This window comes from Rhamphochromis sp. 'chilingali', assembly GCF_963969265.1.
Source record: "Rhamphochromis sp. 'chilingali' genome assembly, chromosome: 8".
NCBI lineage: Eukaryota > Metazoa > Chordata > Actinopteri > Cichliformes > Cichlidae > Rhamphochromis > Rhamphochromis sp. 'chilingali'.
The window spans coordinates 31,151,422-31,171,756 of NC_137935.1; the positions used below are offsets into that span (position 1 = coordinate 31,151,422).

General features: G+C 44.0%; 2 protein-coding genes across 6 annotated transcripts in view; both read right to left on the bottom strand.

The window, feature by feature from the left end:
* Nucleotides 1-1,921: 1,921 nt before the first annotated feature.
* On the bottom strand, nt 1,922-8,863 carry tmem25 (transmembrane protein 25). Of its 2 annotated transcripts, none has more exons than XM_080889331.1 (9): nt 8,809-8,863; nt 5,599-5,716; nt 4,883-5,227; nt 4,517-4,807; nt 4,196-4,327; nt 4,046-4,079; nt 3,651-3,760; nt 2,587-2,676; nt 1,922-2,470 (listed from the first exon to the last, which is right to left on the bottom strand). In XM_080889331.1, exons 1-9 carry the CDS (start codon nt 8,839-8,841, stop codon nt 2,397-2,399), a joined length of 1,227 nt encoding a protein of 408 aa, XP_080745457.1. In that variant the 5' UTR covers nt 8,842-8,863; the 3' UTR covers nt 1,922-2,396. The 2 variants fall into 2 exon arrangements, with proteins under 2 accessions (XP_080745457.1, XP_080745458.1); XM_080889332.1 differs by having other exon boundaries at nt 7,057-8,861.
* Nucleotides 8,864-10,272: 1,409 nt separating this feature from the next.
* sik3 (SIK family kinase 3) overlaps nt 10,273-20,335 on the bottom strand; it is a 39,738-nt gene continuing 29,675 nt past the window's right edge. For 3 of the 4 annotated variants that reach the window (XM_080888952.1, XM_080888953.1, XM_080888950.1), the window contains 10 exons: nt 19,486-19,605; nt 18,994-19,052; nt 18,743-18,852; nt 17,186-17,352; nt 16,525-16,652; nt 15,005-15,765; nt 14,698-14,852; nt 14,082-14,211; nt 13,875-14,001; nt 10,273-13,714 (listed from right to left, as the gene is read on the bottom strand). In XM_080888952.1, the coding sequence (XP_080745078.1) occupies nt 13,880-14,001; nt 14,082-14,211; nt 14,698-14,852; nt 15,005-15,765; nt 16,525-16,652; nt 17,186-17,352; nt 18,743-18,852; nt 18,994-19,052; nt 19,486-19,605 (1,752 nt within the window). In that variant the 3' untranslated portion in view covers nt 10,273-13,714; nt 13,875-13,879. The remainder of the gene's footprint in view (nt 13,715-13,874; nt 14,002-14,081; nt 14,212-14,697; nt 14,853-15,004; nt 15,766-16,524; nt 16,653-17,185; nt 17,353-18,742; nt 18,853-18,993; nt 19,053-19,485; nt 19,606-20,335) is intronic. The other variant, XM_080888951.1, reaches the window with a different exon arrangement.

Consider the following 20,335-nt stretch of genomic DNA (forward strand, 5'->3'; position numbering starts at 1 on the left):
TGCAGATGTACTCCCTTGTTGACTCATCTTTAGTTTTAAGCGTTACTTCTGTAGCAGTATTATTGTGGACAAACTTATACTCGGCAGGACAAGTCACCTTAATTCCCTCAGCGAGCTCAGTCACTTTTATCATGGGCTCTGGGACGTATGAAAAAAAAAACATTCAAATCGAACACATTAAACCTGCTGGTACTTCTATTGAACTGCTACTTGTACATTACTACATAGTTTCATGAAAAAAGTAGTAGTCTTCTTACCTTTGTCTTCACAGCTGACAAACACTGAAAGAGAAATTTGGAGGGAAATATGAAAACATTTCCTATAAATAAAAAACCAACATGCAACTCTGTAACAACAAAAGTTAAAATTACTGAACACAATGATTTTCATTTCATGTCAGTGTGGGGTAAAATGGTGTAGCGGGCCTACCTGTGAAGGTCCAAAGCAGCAGCAAACAGGAGACCAAAGCAAAGTGATTCTTCATTGTTCCTGTGAGTTCTGCTGCTGATAGAAGGAAACAGTTCAGTTCCCTGCAAGTAAGAATGAGCGAACTACGGAACAACAGGAAGTACGCCATTTTCTACTTCATGTCAACCATTTATTGGACTTACAGAGACAGATAATAGATGATGAAATACAACATTTAGGGTGCTATTATGAGGAAATCATTTTAGTTAGCCAACAATACAAACTCTGAAACCAGGTTTAGTTTAGTTTATTCCTAGAATTCACACTTTACACATTATCAACTCTAAATGAAAAAACAATATCAACACTCAATATCAACACAACATAATATCAACTTTTAAATAAAAGTACTGACCACAAAATGAAGAACTGTGGGTCTCAGCCACCGAGCATCCAGTCTCTGTCTGTCAGAGTGTCTCAGTCTCTCTGTGCATGTGCATGAAACGGAAGTGAATGTGATTGGTTTATCTTCTGTCTCAGCAGGCTTTGTTGATTCCTACATCTGGAGGAGCCTGACTGTGACTTTGACATGTTCAGATGCACTTAGCTAATAATGTTTATTACACTCTCACCAACACAAGCAACATTTTAAGTTGCAGTCGAGAATTTTGAACTTGTCACAACAAAAATCAGTTTGTGCAGTTTCAACACTAAAGCCTCACTGAACTGTTCACTCATTTCCTGTTTGATCACTAAACTTCATGTTTGTTGTATATGTAATAAGATTAAAATGTTGTGGGTATCGAAACTCCTTTTTCCCCCTACCCACGTGATTTTTTGTCATGGCAGCTTTCACATCTTACAAAAAACACAAACAACAACCGGAGAAGAAAATTCCGCCTTATGGGAATGACTGATCAGCCTGTTGACAGTAATTGCTGCTTGGTGTATGCTTGCTCTGGGATATGTTCGTGCCGGTGGTGGTGAGCAGCTCTATCTGGTAAAACGAAGGCACAAACACAAGCGTGTGTGTTCAGATGAATATTTTAATTCCCCCGTGTGTTGTGAATGTTTTCTTTTCCCACTATGTGTGTGACAGACTGCATTTACTGTACAGAGCAGAAGAAAAACAGAGAGAAAGCAAATAGATGCTCCCACAACACAACTCGACTTCCTGTTTGATGAAAAGCCACAGGAACCTGTGACCCAGAGGTAACACCTGGCACACACACACACGGTTAAACCTAAAGAGCTAGATTATTCTTCTCCTGCACCTGCTACAGCTATAGAGTACCCAATTACGTTTCCCCCAAATGCAACAGTGCCTTCTCCATCACACAACACTTATTGCTAGAACTATGCCAACAACACACGACTCTCATCGTAAACCGCTCTGCAGCGCCCCCTGGTGAGTGTTGATTGCAACCACAGCCACAGCATTTTCCAGCTTTTGCCTCCACAGTCTCCATATTATCTTTATTAGACATCTTCTTTTATACACATATACATATGCATACAAATATACAGTACATTGCATCTTAACATTTCCATGACCAAATACGTATTCTATAATTATGCACCATTTTATTCAGGTATCAGTGTTAGCATAGAACATTTAATGCATTCCAGTAATGCAACACAGAGGAGGGACATTATGAGCATGTTTACAGGAGATCATGTCGAAACAAACTGTAGGATGAGCGCTTCATTTGCAGTTCATACTGTTGAGACAACATGTCAGCAGTGTAAATACCGAGCACTTGGTAACAAACACACAGACAGTTTCCTTGTGTGGTTATGAAACTTGTGATCATGTCGATGCGGTCAGCAGAATGGTGTTAAACTCCACCAACAAGATCCTGGATCCTGTTCGTGTCAGCCCAGCCTGAGTTGTTGGTTGAGTGGCAGTTGCTCTGGGTTTCCTTCGGGATGGCTGGACTGTTTTTAAGTAGCATGCATGTACAGTATGTGTGTTACATTCAGGGACGTCAGAGCCAGATCTCCTCGCTGCTTGTGCTGTTCACCTTATAGATGTAGCCCACCATCGGATATCTGGCAAAACCTGGAAACATTAGGGGGGAAAGAAAGAACGCTAATGTTCCTTGATACAAAAACTTGTGTTAAAGTATTTTAAAAAGTGGAGAAAAAACTCAACAGGATCAGGAGTATTTCCCTGACCTCTGGCAGCATAGGCTAAAGATAGATCTTCCTCCTCCTCTTCCTCTTTCTTCTCCTCTCCCACACTGTTCTGCTGGGCGGCCTCTCGGGCTACAAAAAGTGATACAGGAAAGATGGAGGATGCAGTAGTATGTAAGATGTTATCCTTTTTTTTGGTGGGGAAGCTGTGGTGAGATTTTTAAAATCAAGTTAAAGTGTATTCACATTACAGTAACATTACAGTAACATTTGGGATAGGCTCCAGGAAGTGGTTAGAAGGATGGATAGAAACTGATACAACTGTCACACCCAGCTAGATACTTGCTGTAGCTAACAGGCTAAACGGAATCAGAAATACAAGTAAAATGGCTAAAAAGCTAAAACATTCCATTGAAGCTTACAAATTAGCACACTATCAACTATTTATTTAACCTATTGAAAGCAGTCTGTAAAAACCAAACATGTAACAATGCATTTCTTGGAGGGGGCTGATGTGCTGCAGTACTTCCTAAACAATCACAGTGTATGCTAAGCTAAATTTATGTTAAGCTAAGCTAGGTTTAGCTACCACACGACATAAATAATAAATAATAAAATAAAATAATCAAAATAACTTGCCAAACCGAAAAATAACTTACAAAGAATTCAATTAAATTTGCATCTCTGTGTGTGTGCGCACTCTAGATAAAAACAAAACAAAAAAAGTTAAGACAGATAAGTCTAGGTAAAGATATTGATTCACTAACGTTTTTCTTGACCTTCTGTTTGCTTTACTGACAGATAAGCAGGTGATTGTTCTGGTGAAGAACCAGACTGACTGGAAACCCAGAGAAACAGGTTTCAATAGACACATCTCAGAAGTAAAGTCTGGTTGTAATCCTTTCTCTAACTGTGAGCAAAAAAGAGAACACATTTTACACCAAGATTGTCAGATAACATTGTCCTGCTTCTTCCGTCAAAAGGTTTTTGCACCTGATTATCGGACACTCAAAGATATAAGTGAGTGATTTATTGTTAAAGTGTTGTATTCTTAAACTGTTTGTACGGTCAGATTCTGTGCTGCGGTTAAACTGTGGTAAATGTACCTTTCTTTAAAGTGCTGAGGTCGTTGAGCTGCATGTTTGAAGGCAGGGACATGTTCTCTCTGGGGATGAGGGTCTTATCAGTTTTATCCGGCTTCAGATTGGCTGACTCGCTGTGTGGAAGATATCAAACTTGGATTAGAGATGGTATTGATCTGTAGGATGCACATAAAGTATTCTTAAGAGCAGAGAAATGCTTTCAGCAGTGTTTTCAGTCCGCTAATGCGCTGAGGTGGAAATTATTAAGGGAGATGTGAAATATGGATGCGCTGGAATACAGAGATGGTGTCGGTGTGGTGTCAATCAAACGTTGAAGATTTAGAAAGAATAATGGCAATGACTGCTGAGATTTCCACTTTTTTGTGCTGTAACATCACAAGTCTGCCCTCCTTGCTTACCTCTTCTTGGTCATCACAATCTCCACTGTATCCTCTGTAACATCAAACGGGGATGTGTGTTAGTCTGCTGAAGAATACCTTAAGAATACATGCTGCAATCAAATTTTCCAGCTTGTTTCTTCACTGCATGCATGCACACTTGAGTCTCACCAATAGACTTGCTCTTGTTTTTTTGCATGAGGCAGAGAACTATCAGGCTGAGGATGAGCAGAGCCATAAAGGCCATGGCTCCTCCGGTCACGATTCCCAGCATGGGCACCTCCACACGAGACTGCAGGAACTCTGGAGACAGAAAGTGGAGAGTTTAAAGGAATAATTCCACATGTTGGGGTTTTTTTTTCACTTTTTCTTTTAGTGATCTCATAATTGCATGGTAAACAGTAAACTAAGGCCAAGAGATGTGCTGTAGAGGTCCCGATGACTGTATTATCATCACATGTAGTTTCTGAAGTCATGGTAGATTTGTCTCACCTGCCAGTGTGAGGTTGCTTTGCGCCGTTCCCACGCTGTTGCTGGCATTCAGCGAGACATTTCCTGATAGACTGCTGAGCGTGACTCTCAGCGTGTGATTGGTCAGCCAGGGGTAGCTTCGTGAGTCCAGAATGAGGAAGTCAGAGGTATTGGCCACCAACTGGCCGGACTGGTCAACAAAGGTGATCGTGGCAGGTGGATTTGACCGCACCAAGGCGAAGAGGACCAGGGAGAGTCCGGGGTCTGAGGTTTCACTATAGTGGGCATTCACCCTGAGGATTTCTGGCTGGACTGAGACACAGAGAAAGAGAAATTCAGCATTTCGTCAAATGCATCAGGTGAAGACACATGGGCCCACATACTCACACTGTACATTGAGCGTGACCGTGGCGTTGTAGCTCTCGCCTGTCCTGGGGTTTGATGCGACACACACCAGTTCCCTGTCCCACTTTCTGGCCCTCAAAGAGAAGGTGCTGTTGTGATTGGACCCCGGTCTCATCACCTCAGAATCCTCTTGTGATGTCATGACTAGACGGCCACGGTTTGGCGATGGATCTCTCTGCTGCTCGCCGTTCAAATACCAGGTCAGCATGGGAGGGGCGTGGGGGTCCCAGCCATCTGAATGGCAGTTGAACCGGTGTGTCACATTCTCCTGCAGCGTCACACCTCCCCCGTGCCATCCGTCAATTTTAGGAATGGGCTCAATTGCACCTGTGGGTAAAAGAGTAGCACTAATATATTATGGTTCATTCATCCATCCAACCATCCATCCTCGTCACATGACTCCATGTGAAAGAACTTTGCAGGCTGGTAGATTCAAACACAAAATCTTCTTGCTGTGAGGCAACAGTGCTAACCACCAATGATTGTGCTGCCGGTCTACTTTATTTATTTATTTATTTTCATCATCGTCATCTTGGTCTTTTGAAACCACGTGATCAAATATGATATCCCAGTTATAGCTTCCATCTTTTATATAAAGTCTGTATATCAATGACACCTGTCAGCTATGACTAAACTGGAGTCAAGATCATAATTAGTACGACAGATATAATCAGGACTGAAGCTGCCATGTTTCTTACCTGTCCAGGACAGGGCCAGTGTGTGAAGGAACACGACGGCCGAGCCCGACGTCCACCTTCCCAGACACACACACTCCATAATGGCCCAACAGAGCACTACACACACTCGCACATCTACCTGCAGAGACAAGAAATCACATATATTTTTTAAATCAAGAACTTGCTGCGCATTGTTATTAATGCGAAACATAATATGGTAGCACAGTGCTGAAAGATCATCCCAAATGAATCGCAACCTCCATCTATGCAGATCAGTTTGGTTCTACAAGAGCAAATGAGGCCTGTTCAAGAAAAGGCAGGGATATGGTTTTTGTGATGCAAATTCAACATTTGAATAAGGCAGATGTTCTCACTCATCAACTCCACTGTCACTGGAATCAAGCTGTTACATTGTTCACAGCTGGATTTCTCACACATAGAACACAACACAGTTCTCACTTTCGGCTAGAGTGACAGAGTTCAGGAGGCAGGAGATATGATGCCCCCTCTAGTGCACAAATCCACTTTTTTACTTTTTTACACCGGATCAGTCCAACCTCACCTGGACCGTGTACCAGTGAGCATAGGTTTATAGTTTAATATACTGTTGTTCTAAGCCTGACATTTTCATTCTCATGTGAATGAGAATAAATAAATTTATTTTTTTAAAACAGCTTTAAGGAAAAACTCCAGTAAATATGTATGAAAATTGTAGGTAGCCTTTTGTGCCTCTAGAGGGAGCTGTCAGAAGTCTGATTATTGCCTCCAGCAGTGTCTCTCCAGTCTGTGGCCCTGCTCCTTGTCTCTTCTTAAGACTAACAGCTCAAGGATTCAGTAGGACCTACAAGAATACCACCCAGCTCTTGATGGTCAAATTGCATTGTGGGTAAGGTGGGCAACATGTTGTGCAAAGCTTCACTGTAGGTTTAATATATATGTATATATAAAGCAGTTGACGGGAAACTTTGAATGCAATGCAGTCTCTACACAGGCACTGACAGGCCCATCATTCTTTAGTATCTTGTCAAATATAGGGTATGTACCATGTACCCCATCACTACAATGCAAAACACTGACAGGCGGCTGGGATCAGTACACGCAATAGCAGAGAAGGAGGAATATCTAGTGTTTGCTTTCCTGCTGTATAGGTCATGTGATCTGTGGGAGAAACCTGGAGGAGAGCAGGAACTGAGGCACCTAAGAAACACACACACAATCCAACATGTATGAGGACAACCAAGAAAATTCTTAGCTGGGCTCATATATGCGCAAGATAGCATCGTACAGATGTTTGCAGCCAGGTGGAAGAGATGCTTTGCACTGACAAGCGTAGGAATCTGATCGCCAGCAAGATGCTATATATTACAGTGCAGGTCTACACACATGCACACACACATTATGCACTCTCTTAGGCTGCATGCGGTGCAGCTGTGTGCGCTTAAATACACAGCAAAAGTCCTCTATAACACACAGTATTACCTCAGCCCTTTCTGCAGATGCTGCTGCGATTCAGCCTGCTGGAGCTCCATGGCAGCAGAGGAGGAGGAGAGGAAAGGATGGCGATGACAGCGGAGAGATGAGAGGCAGCCCTCCCTGACTCAGTTGCTTTCCCATCTGCGTGCACTCATACACTTACACACATACACGCACACACACACACAGGGATCTCTGCAGGATACGGCAACCTCCAGTAGCAGCTTTCACTAGCTGGCAAAGGCTGGCTGACGCAGGCAGTCACATTGTCGCCACTCGGAGGAGAGGAGAGCAGAAGGGAGGGGAGGGTGGGAGAATAGGAGAAAGAAGAATGATGTAGAGAGAGAAGCGTAGTAAGGAAGAAGAGAGCGGGCACAGAGTCATGAGGGAAGAAAGAGAAAGTGATGGTATGGGGGAGGAGACAAGGATGCAGTGTCGAGTAAAGCCAGAAAACTGTCAGTTCCTAGGGATTAACACATCATTTCCTGTCATCCATCACCCAGTTCCATCATTAGGCATGTTAAAGTGAACCCATGTTCTACAAACACAGACACATGACAAGTCAGCGCTCGGATACCACCGACTGAAAAGCCTCTGCAGTGCAGCTGCACAGATCAGAGCAGCAGCATGCAGAGCACTGCAGCCAGAAGGCAGACAAAAGAAACAAGCTCATACAGTAGGGGGCTATGTTTCCATTGTGTCATCAACCTGTGACTTATAATGAGAACTTATTCATCTTAAGGGTACAGCAGCCTAATTCTCAGTAAAGAAGTCACTGATTTAATTGTGCAGCTGTTATTCATTCAGTGGAAACGCCTCTCTGTGTGCTCTTTTCTCCAGTTCAGTCATCTGTGTGATTGCATAGTAGAGGGTTAGGAAACATTTAGAGGTTAGGAAACATTTAGAGTTTAGGACTATCGTGGCTCAAGAGTTGGGTGTTTGTCTTGTAATCAGAAGGTTCCCGGCTCGGACAGCCTCGGTCATTGTGTCCTTGGCCAAGACGCTTCACCTACCGCCTACTGGTGATGGCCAGAGGGGCCGATGGCGCAATATGGCAGCCTCGCTTCTGTCAGTCTGCCCCAGGGCAGCTGTGGCTACAACTTTAGCTTGCTTCCACCAGTGTGTGAATGTGAATGAATAGTGGTATTGTAAAGGGGTTTGGGGGGTCCTGAAAAGCACTATATAAATGCAATCCATTATTATTATTATTAATATAAACAGAACGTTTCAGTGTGTACAGACAGCTGTGTAAACCGTGTCAACACACTTCTACACTCACCCAGCTGACAAGACTGCTTAGTGAAACGCACCATTCACCTGGACGCCATTAATAAAAGGAATGTGCTCGGTTACTTCACAAGCATAATCAAACAGACACACCTACAACAAGTCTGATCTGCATTACCTGTCAAAGTGACGATTTTTGCGCTTTGTCTTATGTATTTGCTTCTCTCTTGAAACCTGTAGGTTTCTGTTTATTTCCAGGCTGCAGTGATATGACATCATTAGCAATTTCCAAGACTTCAAATGAGCCGTTGTCAAACTGAAGGCAGGATGTCTTATTGCACATATTTCAGTATTGGAATAACTTGAAGATCTTATAGTGTCATCACTCAAATATCTAATCCTGTTTGCTTTAGTTATTATTCAGGTAATTAGTTCTTGAGCTGACAATTTGATTGGCATTCTCGTTTGGTAAACTGGCATTTGATGTAGTCCGTAAAGACAGCTGTTTAAAAATAAATGCTGAGGACTTACAAGCCAGTTCCATGGACTTCTGCAAGATTCCATCCAACCATTGATTCTCTGACGCTTATCTAGGTTTGGATCATGGGGGTAGAAGTCTGAGCAGAGAAGCCCACACTTTCCTCACCCCAGCCATCTCATCCAGCTGGAATAACAAGCCAAGTCAGTTGAGAGATATAATCTCTCCAGTCCTGGGTCTGGGGCCTCCTCTCAGTAAGATATGCCCAGAATGCCTCACCTAGGAGGCATCCATGAGATATATTAGTGGAGTTCGATGTGGAAGAACATCAACTCTATTCTGAGTCCCTCTTGAATGACTCTAAGCTGAAACCCCGGCCACTCTTCGAAGGAAATTAATTTCTGCTGCTTGTATCTGCAAACTCACCCAGAGCTCATGACCATAGGTGATGACAGGAACGTAGACCGACTGGTATTTTGACAGTTTTGTTTTTATGCTCAGCTCTCGTTTCAATATAACATATCAGTTCAGCATCCACATTATTGCGGACGCCGCCCCTATCAGTCTGTCAAAGCAACTCCCCCCATTATACCCTGAGGGACCTAGTCAAATAACTTGTCCAGGTCCACAGAAACACATGTAGACTTGCTGGACAAACTCCCACACACCCTCAAATATTCTTGAGAGGATAAAGAACTGGTCCGGTGTTCCAAGACCAACCCAGGGGCCCTGCCACTGTGCAGTAACCACATCAGTGATGGGTGAGTCATCCCCTTCCTCCCCAGACTCTGCTTTAATGATAGAAGGCGTGACTATAGGATTGAGGAGGTCCTCAAAGTGTTCTTTCCACCACTTGACTAAATCCTCAGCTGAGGTCAGCAGCATCCCACCACTCTAAATAGTGTGTGTGTGGAATACCAGTTTCAATTGAGGTCAATCAAAAGTCTTGTTCCACGGTCTCACTGAAATCCCTTCAACAACTGACAAAACTGACAGAAATTTGGAACTAGCAGATCTCTTAATAGGGTTGAGTAGCTTTTGCAATTAAGGCCTTGGTAAGGGAGGAGACCAAGAACCCCATCGTCCCTTTGACACAGCTTCAGCCCTCAGCAGCCCAAAGACACAGTGGTGAAGATGGCTGTCTCAGTTACACTTAATCAGCTGCATATGGAGGAGTAGGCCTCTCTTGGATAAAAATAGACAGTCTACTTTGTGCTAGAGCCAAACTGCACTGCTCTGCTAATGCCCTCCCTACAGTGAAGCACAATGGCGGCATCAAGCTGTGAGGAGTAACAGGGATGTCCTTGAGGAACAAGAACTATGTAGTGCATGAAAAATATTAGTAGGAAGAAACTGAGTGTGCAGCCTACACTAGAGTGTCTTCAAACCTTGTCTGGTCATGTCAACGTTTGGCCAAATCACTCTTGACCCTACAGTCACGATGTTGTAATTCGGGCACAAGAAATTTCACTTGATTCACAAGTTTCGTGCGAGCAGGTACAACAAAGACACACTGGTCAACCTTTTTAAATTATTTCTTTATTTATATATATTTATTTATTCATCTCAGTTTGGTTGATATTCTTTTTAATCATTGTTGTTGCACTTTAGTATTTTTGTACTCAACAAAAAAGAAAAATAAAAACAACAAAAAAGTAGACAAAAAAAGAACCAATAGAAAACAAAATGAACCTAAGAAACAGGAGTGGAGCAGAGAGCTGGCTTGCTGGGATGGAGAGAGAAGATGGAAGTCAGGGATGGAAGAGTTGATACACAAATTAAAATAAAACAAAAAAGAGGAAAGATCATTCTGATCAGGCAGATGTGTGCGATTCAGCTCAGTGCTGTGCTTTCCATTCCAGTGTGCTCCCCCTCGACCTTTACATACAGCTCTGGAACTGGACACAACGCAAACAACAAGAGGAACTTCTGGAGTTGCGTCTCTTGTCCAGCCAATGGGACGAGAGATGCATCTTCCATCCCCATTATTTCCCTTTTCCATACTCAATCCTTTCCCCTTCAGTTCTTGATTTTGGCTTGGTGTAAACAATGAGGAAAAAAACAAAAATAACAGGAGGTCAGATCTGAAAGAGGAACGACTGAGATCTGGAGGAAACTCTCGAGTTAGATTGGAAGGTTGTCTTCTGTCCAATTAAAACACGGTTTGGAAGGAACAGCATGCACATCAGCTTCCCTGTTCACATCTGTGTGTACACTTTGTTTTAGAGATACAACTGCTAAGAAGGAACCGCGGGCCTGAATAAAAGCGAATGTCAGTAAACAGGAAGTGACATGCTGCAAATGGAAAGCGCAAGCGCTGCATGACACCACCTACAGTTCTCGAGCGTATATAGCGTACAATATGGAGACCAGCGCAGCAATGTTCTGCGGCGTCTCCCTTGTACAAGCACACAAGTGGAGCTCGATTGTTTTGCGCCGCAGTCCACTTGCTGGCCCAATATTGAGTATTGATTTATGAGAGGATAGATACAGAACAAACCAAATTTGAAAAACAAAGAGGAAGAAAAGGGAGGTGCAGTCCTCTGCTGTGGTCCCCAGTGTGCTGCAGGGCACGCACCTTGGGAGACTAGCGTAAAGGTGGGCGTACCCTTCCCAGCTCAGCTCTGACCACACCTTTCCTTTTTTTTTGGAGAATCCAAATAATTCATTCCTATGGTTACCTCCTTATACATTTTCCCTTTTACAGTTCGGAGGGATGTCCAGGTGTATCCAAACTGTTCATGCAGCCATCACCTCCACCCGGGGTTAGAGTGAAACAAAATCACAAATGAATCCAAAAGAGGGGAACGTGTGGGGGGTGAGCCGCAGCTGCAGTGTCATCCTTGGTGGTAACATTGTTAGCCTGGGAGGAGGGGGCCAAGTCTGTAAGGCGCCGTCTGATCAGAAGCCGACATAGTAAAAGATGGCGGGGAGGATCACAGCAGACTGGTAGGTAGGGCAGCAAGAGGGAGAAATAGAAGTGGGTTTATCCGTGACCACACTTGTGATGTTTCTTTTTTGGATGATATGTCAGCTATTTTACAAGATATTCCCTCATTTTTTTGTCTTTTTTGTAGTTTGTTTTGTTTTTCCTTTAAGAGCATCAAGTCAAGTAGCACCCGAACCAACCCAGACAAAAGCCCGAAAGCCTGACCCTGTAAAGCCTGCCACAACTAGCCCGTTAACAGAAAACAGGCCCCCCAACATCAACGAGAATGACAGTCACAACAACATCGATTGAAATGATACTTTAAAAAGCAACACAAAATAATTACTCTCCTCTTATTCAAGTGTCTCGATATCATAATAACATTAAAACAAATAAGAGCAATCGCTTTTTTTAACGACGCAGGAAGAGCACCGTCTCTCTTCTCTCTGTCCTCTTTTGGCTAGAAATCTCAAGATTCATAAAACAAGAAGAAAACATTTTTTCTCAAGACATCAAAAAAAAAAATACAAATACAAATGATAAACAATACCAATATACTTTTTTAAAAAAGAAGAAAAATAAAGCCTCCCCAACATCATCTAAAAACAAAAACAGAACAGAAACTAAAGTTTAGATACAGAAATTTGCAATAGCGTTCTATACATGGCATCACTGTACAAGGAAAGGAGCAAAATGTCTGGTAAAACTACCCACAATGCAATACACTGTCACTGACGTGGGGGGAGGAGGGGGGGGGAACACAAAGTGGGGAAAGTTTAGAGGTTGGAGGGGATTGGGAGGCTGGATTGAAAACCAAGCTGACAGTATGGCAGAGAGCGAGGAACCGCGATGAAGGGTGGAAGCTGACGGAGGAAAGCTGGAACCGAAAGTGCTGAATTACTTAAGTCAAAGAACAAAGTTTGTATTCCTTGTAACACAGAACCGTTTCCTTTAATAATAATAATAATAATAATAATAATGATAACAATCATCATAGTAAAACTTCTTTTACAGAAAAACAGTAATAACAATAAGAGTAACAATATCGAACATAATGCCAACGTGGACATTAGCTGTAAAAATGAATTTTAAAATAAAATAAAATTTAAAAAAAGAAACAAAAAGTAAAACAATAGAAGAAATGAAGCCAGAAAAATAACAAAACAATTAGAGCTGGTTTGTCCTGTGCGATGTCACTGAGCTCCATCTTTGGATAGAGCGCTTTTGTTGCCCATTTGGGAGCCTGACCCAAAACGCCCGCCGCCTGGCCGGGTGAGGGGGCGGCCACCACTGAGGTTTCAGCCCGCTCTGGAATGATCTGCTGCAGGACAGCAGGAGGAGAGGGGAGAGGGGAGGAGCAGACTGAAATTCATAGACACCCTCGGCTCACCCCTCTCATTCATTCACACACACAAACACACACACACACGCAGTCGCACCTAATGTGAATACTTTGGGTTTGTGGCAGCAGTGTGGACGTTTCTTTGTGTCGCTGAACTCGACGTTCTTGCAAGTATTACTGTATCGATGCATCGGCCAGTGAGGCACATAATGAAGTATGCCGACAGAGAAAAGGGGAGGTTTGGGTCAGGCGGCTACAAGGTGGGTGTGGGGTGAGCTGGGCGGGCCAGATTTGTAGATAGGGGGGAAGAGGGGAAAGGCGGGTGGGGTCGAGATGAAAAAGGGAAGAGCGGAGCCCCAGTCTACCCACGGCGGGAGCTGCGAAGAGGAGACGACCTGCGGGAATGAATGCTGGATGTCTGTGCAGAAAATGCTGGCACTTTGACCTTTGAACCCCGAGGCTCCACCTGAGACCCTCACCCCTCTAATGTCTACACCCACCCACCACATACACCCACACCCTCTCTCGCGCAAACTGCCCTCCCAGGGGACAGATGGAGACAGACAGATGGACACAGAAGCACCCCTGCTTGGGCAGACGACGATGGTTTGGCGTGATGCTGCACAACTCAAGTCAACACAACTCAGGATGGCTGATATGGACCGATGGACACAGGATACACCGCTTCCTGCAGGAAGACAGAGGGAAACAAGAAACAATGTCCTCAATCATTTTGCTGCTGATATACCAAAATCTACATCAGTTGTTATCAAGTATTTAAGATTAAAGAAGTGATGTTTGAGGCTTCACACAGACTTTAAGGTTGACTTCACATTCACTGTGTGTACCTGTGCTAGACCCCAGCCTGCTCCATGCTGTACTGCAGGTCAGGGGGCTTGTAGCTAAGGAGCATGTCACTGGTGCAGGAGGAGGGATAGCAGGCTGCCGCATGGAGCTCCCCTTCAACGTCGCACACTGCATGGGAAACACAAATCTTTAACTGATGAGGAAACAGAGAATACTGTTTTTGGGGTAACTACAGGTCTCATACTGACCCGATTCTTCCCGCTGGTGTAGCTGCTGGCTTCCTGTCAGCGATGTCTGGCTGAGAATGTCCGACATGCGAGCGGAGCTTAGCGCCTTCCCAGCCAGCAAGCTCATCCCAGACATGGGGTCTGCCTGATCCTGGAACAGGAAGCGAACGACAGTTTAGAGGCAGGAAAAATGAATCGTGTTTAATAAACGGCTTCTAGCGGAAACAGTGAGTCAGAATTTGGATGTTGTGAGCATCCTTGCAGTGTGTTGATGCCCTCTTAGTTCATTTAGTCATACAAACAAACATACGCTTTCTTCGTTCTGCTAAGTGGGTGTTCTCCAGCACTGCACTGGCAGAGAAAGTGAGCTAAGATCCCATATCCTCCAAAAGGACATCGAGCCAATATTAAAATGACATACAAATGTGATTGTTTCTGCCAGCCCTTTTCCATGACCCACCAAAACAACAGGATGGAATTTAACACTGAATTGTTTTTATTTTACCTAGTTGGAAGCTGATGTAAATGTAAAAAAAAAAGAAGCCCCAACAACAACAAAAACACCCCCAAAAACCTACTAGAACCCACACTTAGTGATCAATGTAGTGTGTAACCATAGCAGCAGTGTTTGACTCACATAAGCATCATCACAAGTCTGGATGGTGTGGTGGCGCTGCAGCTGTCCTCTGGATCTGTAAACCTCCCCCTGGGGGCCTCGCGAGTAGCCCACACCATTATGATCAGGCACTTCCATGGCCTGTCCTTGAGGCCTGCACTCCACATGCTCAGACTCTGAAAAGGACATATTTGTACAGGTTTACCTCGTGGCTTTAACATACAGGAAAAGAACATGAATTTAAAGGCGGGAAAAAAATATTCCAGTTAAGACAGACACTGGATTCCAGATCTTTGGAGAAAGCATTGAAATTGGGGTAAGGTCTCACCTCTGTTACCTGTGCCAGTTCTTATGTAGCCACCATGCCTGTGTGTAGGGGAGGTGTAGGGTGGGGTGCCTCCTCGGGGAGGCCCCAGGAGCTCATGTCCTTCTCCTGTCTTGGCAAGAAGGCCTTCGTGTGGGTGATGGTAGCTAGCCGGTACCTCGTCCTCCTCCATGCTCTCTGAGTGAGGTAAGCTGGGGCACGGTGCCTGCTGCTGTTGCTGGACCTCCGGGGGTCTGATCTGAAGGAGGTGGTGGTAGTGTTGCCCTCCAGAGGCACCCTGAGGTGCCTGTGGTTCCAAGCTTTCTCCTGGGCCTAGCTGGCGGAGAAGCAGCATATCTCCATACTCTTGTGGCGCACCGCTGGATGGTGTCGGGGGTGCCGGACATGGCCGGGGGCTCTGCCTTTTCAGCAGGGCAGCCAGGTCCTGTGGGGGCAGTCTGGGATCGGCGTGTCCTGTTAAAGAGTGGCGGGGAGACAGGAGGCCCTGCAGGGTGGGAGTGACGTGCTGCTGAGGGGGGCGGTAGTCCAAAGGAGTCGGGGAGAGGAGAGCCTGCTGTAGTGTGGAAGGGGCTCCGTAGTTGTTGGTCCCCACCGCCCCGGTCTGGTAACCCTCCAGGCCGGGAACTTTAAGGGAGGCTCCCTGCAGGTAGGGGCTGTAGGACCCCACCACGCCTGAGGCGCCTCGGGAGGCAGCGTCGCCAGAGTAGAGGTGGGGATTGAACTGGGCCTGGTCGTAGCCCGATGTGAAGCGGCCAAGGCTGCGGCTAAACAGGAGGGAACACACACAGTAATTACCTACCTGCTGTCTAACAACAATGTACTCCCAATCCTCTGTATACACAGCAAACACATCACCTAACGTCCACCAATCTGCTAAAGATCCACAGAGACAGCCTAGAACACACATCACACGCTGCTCCAGGTTCAAGTATTCACTGAGAGGTGTAACATATTTCCAAAGGATGCTTTTTAATAAAGATTGCAACTTCAAGATTGTAACATGCTCACTCAGTGAAGGTAGTCCTGGCTACAAGGGGCAGTTATGGGATAATGAAGTCAGGGGTGGTGGTCACAGGTTTGACTGACCTCCTACTCGAGTTGATGCTCTGTTTACATGCAGAAACTCACCCAGATACACTGAGCTGAGTGGAGAGTTTGTTGTTGCTGTCCACTCAGCACAGACGATGAGGGATTTACAGTCATTTTAAACACATTTCAAACAAAGTTATAATTCTTACGTCTGCTCTTTTACGAACAATGTCCAGAGCAACGAGTTTTCAAAATACAGTTGTAGAAAAATCATTTAATATGGAAGCAATGAAAACACAACAAAAACAAAAAAATGAGAAGCATACAGTGAGAAAAAAACAAAACAAAAAAACAATGCAATGAATGTGAGAGAGGGAGAGTGGTGAGTTCATGCAATCTAACTAAAAGGCAAAGAGGAGGACACAGAAACAGTCCATTGCTGGCGACCATCAGGGGAGGGGGGGGGGGTTGTGGTGACATGATGCGAGCGTCACCTGTGCGACTCGGCGTTGTCTGCGCTGAGCTGCTTCCCGAGGACTCTGTGTCCGCCTGGCGTGGACAGAAAGTTGCTCTGCCTCTGTGCCCCACCTCCCAGCTCCACCTCCTGCACCTGAATGGTCACCTGCACAACAAAGGATGGTGTTCGTTAGTGACTGCAGCATCGCTTCACGACTAATTAAATACATTCTAGCTCGTGACAGCAAAATTTTAAAAAAAGTCAGATATTATGTTTGATTCGGTTATAGGAGGGATTCCAAACTCTTTACATCGTGGGCCATGTTCAACCCACTTTGACCTTAAGTGGGTCAAACCAGTTGAAGCAGAATTGCAATTTTTAACAGCACGTCTCAGTTTTTCTGTATAATAAACGTGTCAGATTAGTGAAAATGTTCTGGTAGCTCACTGCTCAGACATTCCTGCAGTTATAAAACAGTGTTTCTGTCATTTAACAGTTTAACTGTTACCCAGCTACTTTGGTATAGTATGAATGGCACTGGTGCACTCCTTTACATTTTACAATGCCATCCAGTGGGCCGGACTGAAGTCTTTGTCAGGCCAATTATGGCCCCTGGGCCTCATGTTTGACACCTTTGAATTAGAGGGAATTCCTCAGAAGACAAAAAACCCCACATTTGATTGGCTCTTTGCAGTCACCTGCTGTTGTTGAGGTACACCCTGTGCCAATGGGACAGTGGGGCGGGCAGATGCTGCTTGCGGATTGGTTTGCAGAGACACTCGAGGAAGGCCCGTGGGAGGCGGGCTGCCACTCTGGCCCTGGTACATGGCTGGAGCGCCATGTTGGTACTGCACTGATGATTGACCTGAAAGAGAACGAGAGAGAGAGAAGGGGAAAATGATGAGAGCAAAATCATCAAAATTTTTTATAAATTTAAGCTGAGCAAAAATTTCCAAAAATAAAAAATACAACTAAATAGAATAAATAAATTCTCTTAAGACTTTTCAGCTGGAAACTGCAAATGACACAACGAGAAAATAAAAACAGCTGTTAACCTATCACGCTAATCACATGTTATTTTGTTCTTGACGACTGAGGTGTTTACTCACCTGCTGTCCCTGAGGAAACATTTTCATTGAGTCAGCATAAGCTATATGCTTTCTACTGCATTATTCAGAACACACAAACGAACATGGCAGTGCTATTGTACAGAGAACAAAAGCCAGAAATGAATAAAGAGCTTTGTTTTTAAATTAAATATCTGCTCTTTAGCTGCACAGCAAAACCCAAACCGTATTTTAATTAACTTATAAAGTATGAATTGTGACTATAACATTTAACATTTGACCTCTGTAGCATCTAAAGTCTTCTTGTGTCCACTGAAGGCAGGCATAGATTTAATGTAATTAGGAAACTTTCTCTTACTGTTACATTAATACTGACGAACGAGTGTTTACAATCGGACACCATATTAAAATTGTACACTATTCGTTCAGGTCGTGTCACGAGTTAAATGCATGGAACTGAGAATTGGAAATCAGTTTGTATTGTGCAGATATTCATACTTTGATTGCAATTACAAGTTTAAATTAACACACTATAACTCCAGGTGGGCAACTCCAGGCTTCGAGGGCTGGTGTCCTGCAGGTTTTATATATCACCCTGGGTCAACACACCTGAGTCACATGATTAGTTCGTTACCAACACTCTGGAGAACTTCTCCTCCTCTTGAGGAGGTCATTTAGCCATTTGAATCAGCTGTGTTGGATCAAGGGCACATCTAAAACCTGAAGGACACCAGCCCTCGAGGGCTGGAGTTGCCCACCCCTGCAGTATAATATGTTAAGATCAACATCACACTCATGCACAGAGACTACATGAACAATATTTCACTGTGTCTAGCCACGTAGCTTTGAGTGCAAAGTGACTTAAAGATTCCGAATGAGATTGTTTGTTTTATCTGGATAAAACAAATGATGTCAATGTATGTGGAAGATCTGGATCTTTTAGTGAGTCAGAATAATTACTTGTTGAAGTCTACGCACACTGGGATGCAAACTACCATGTGTTGAATCAGAAATGCAATATGCTGATTATTAGGTTTTTCTTTCTATGTTAAAATAGATGTTCTAATAAATATATAGCGAGCTGTGAATAAGCCAGTTAGTTTTATATTTACAGTTTAATCACTGCATTTCTGTACAGTCACATCACCTACTAAAGCATTTAAGCACTCCGGCGGTAGTATTACTAACCGTGCCCTTGCATTATTCCTGCAGAGCCAGGCGGAGAACTCTGATTGGGCTGTCTGAAGAGGTGGTTGCTGGGCTGTGTTGGCGGAGGGCTAGAGGGCTGGATACGCAACCTGAGGGAGGACAGGACAGAGTAGGAGAGGAGAAGAGAGAGATACGACAGTGATGTAACACTTCAGTCGATAGCGCTGCACCACGGTATCAGGTTCATTGTTCACCGTTCAATAGCTGATGAGTAATGTGTGTGTGTGTACCTCTGAAGCTGGTGGGTTAGGTGACTGGGCTGGCTTTCTCCATGGCCTAAAGACAGACCCTGCAAGTAAAGACAAATAACCAGATTATGGCTCACAGGGCAGACTACATAACATGACAAAGCATAACACGCATGTACACTTCTCATGCCTCCAAAAAAAACACATTAAGTAAAATGAAGCTACAATGCACTGCAGCCAAGTCTAAGGTGATCCAGATCAATAAAGTTTCATCTCACATGTGTTTCTCCTTCAACAAGATAAGCAACTTTTGTTTCCAGGAGCATCAGTAATTGAGTGCAGTACGCCCAGGTCTCATTGCAGCAATAATCAAAACATAATTCTCCCTTTTCTGAGTAAATTAGTAGAATACAATAATAATACAGTGGCGGATGCTCATATTAAACATGAGCACAACAGGTCCACTTAAGAGTTTCATAACGTGGCCCAAGTTGATGTGAAGACACAGTGCTTCATATCATTAGCTTCACATACCTGGATTTGCTGGTGGAGGATTTGTTGCTCTTGCTGGTACAGGATATGCTGCTGCTGGGTGTGCTCCAGGAGTTTCTCATCCTGCTGGATAGCATACATTTTCTGGAGCTGCTCACACTCCTATTGGAAACACAGACGCGCACCCAGGGTGTTTAATACACATGCTAACAAGGCACAAAATTACAAGTATCCACACTCTACACGCTCTCAGGTTTGAACAATTACCAGTCTTGCCAGTAATTAGAACAAAAATCCAAAAATCCAAACCATTCAACAGTTTCACCTCAGATTTGTTTGCCACAGGTGTGCTCATATAATTAAGATCACCCTGTGTTTAATGATACCAATCACATTTAGCTAATAAGATTAATTGTGTTGCAAAAATACCACATTTTCCAAGTGTTTCTTAAGTACAACCTCCTGATAACACCAGCTTTTTCAGTTTCAGCTTTTATGACCAACGAAGAGAGACGTAATTTACTGTAATCTAGTTTTACGGGTGCTTTCCCAGGCATAGGTCATGTATGTGCCTCTATTCTAAGCAATATTAATCCTGAATGCTCAACATGAAGCGCCCACCGATTCTGATCATTATCTCTTTCCCCACCTACGCCTCCTAGTGGGTGAGGTAATCTCATTGTGGGATTGCTGAAAATGATGCGACATCTCAAGAAAAGTTGTGGGTTTTGTCAGGTCAGAGATTCAGTTTGGTCTCATTTTAAGAAAAGCTGATGCAGTGGATCCAACATTGTTTTTCTTTTAAGAAAAACCTTTAGTTGGCTAACAGGAATCCCCGCACACTTAGTGGTGTGAAGACCAAACAATAAAATGAAGCTGTTGCACATTATCA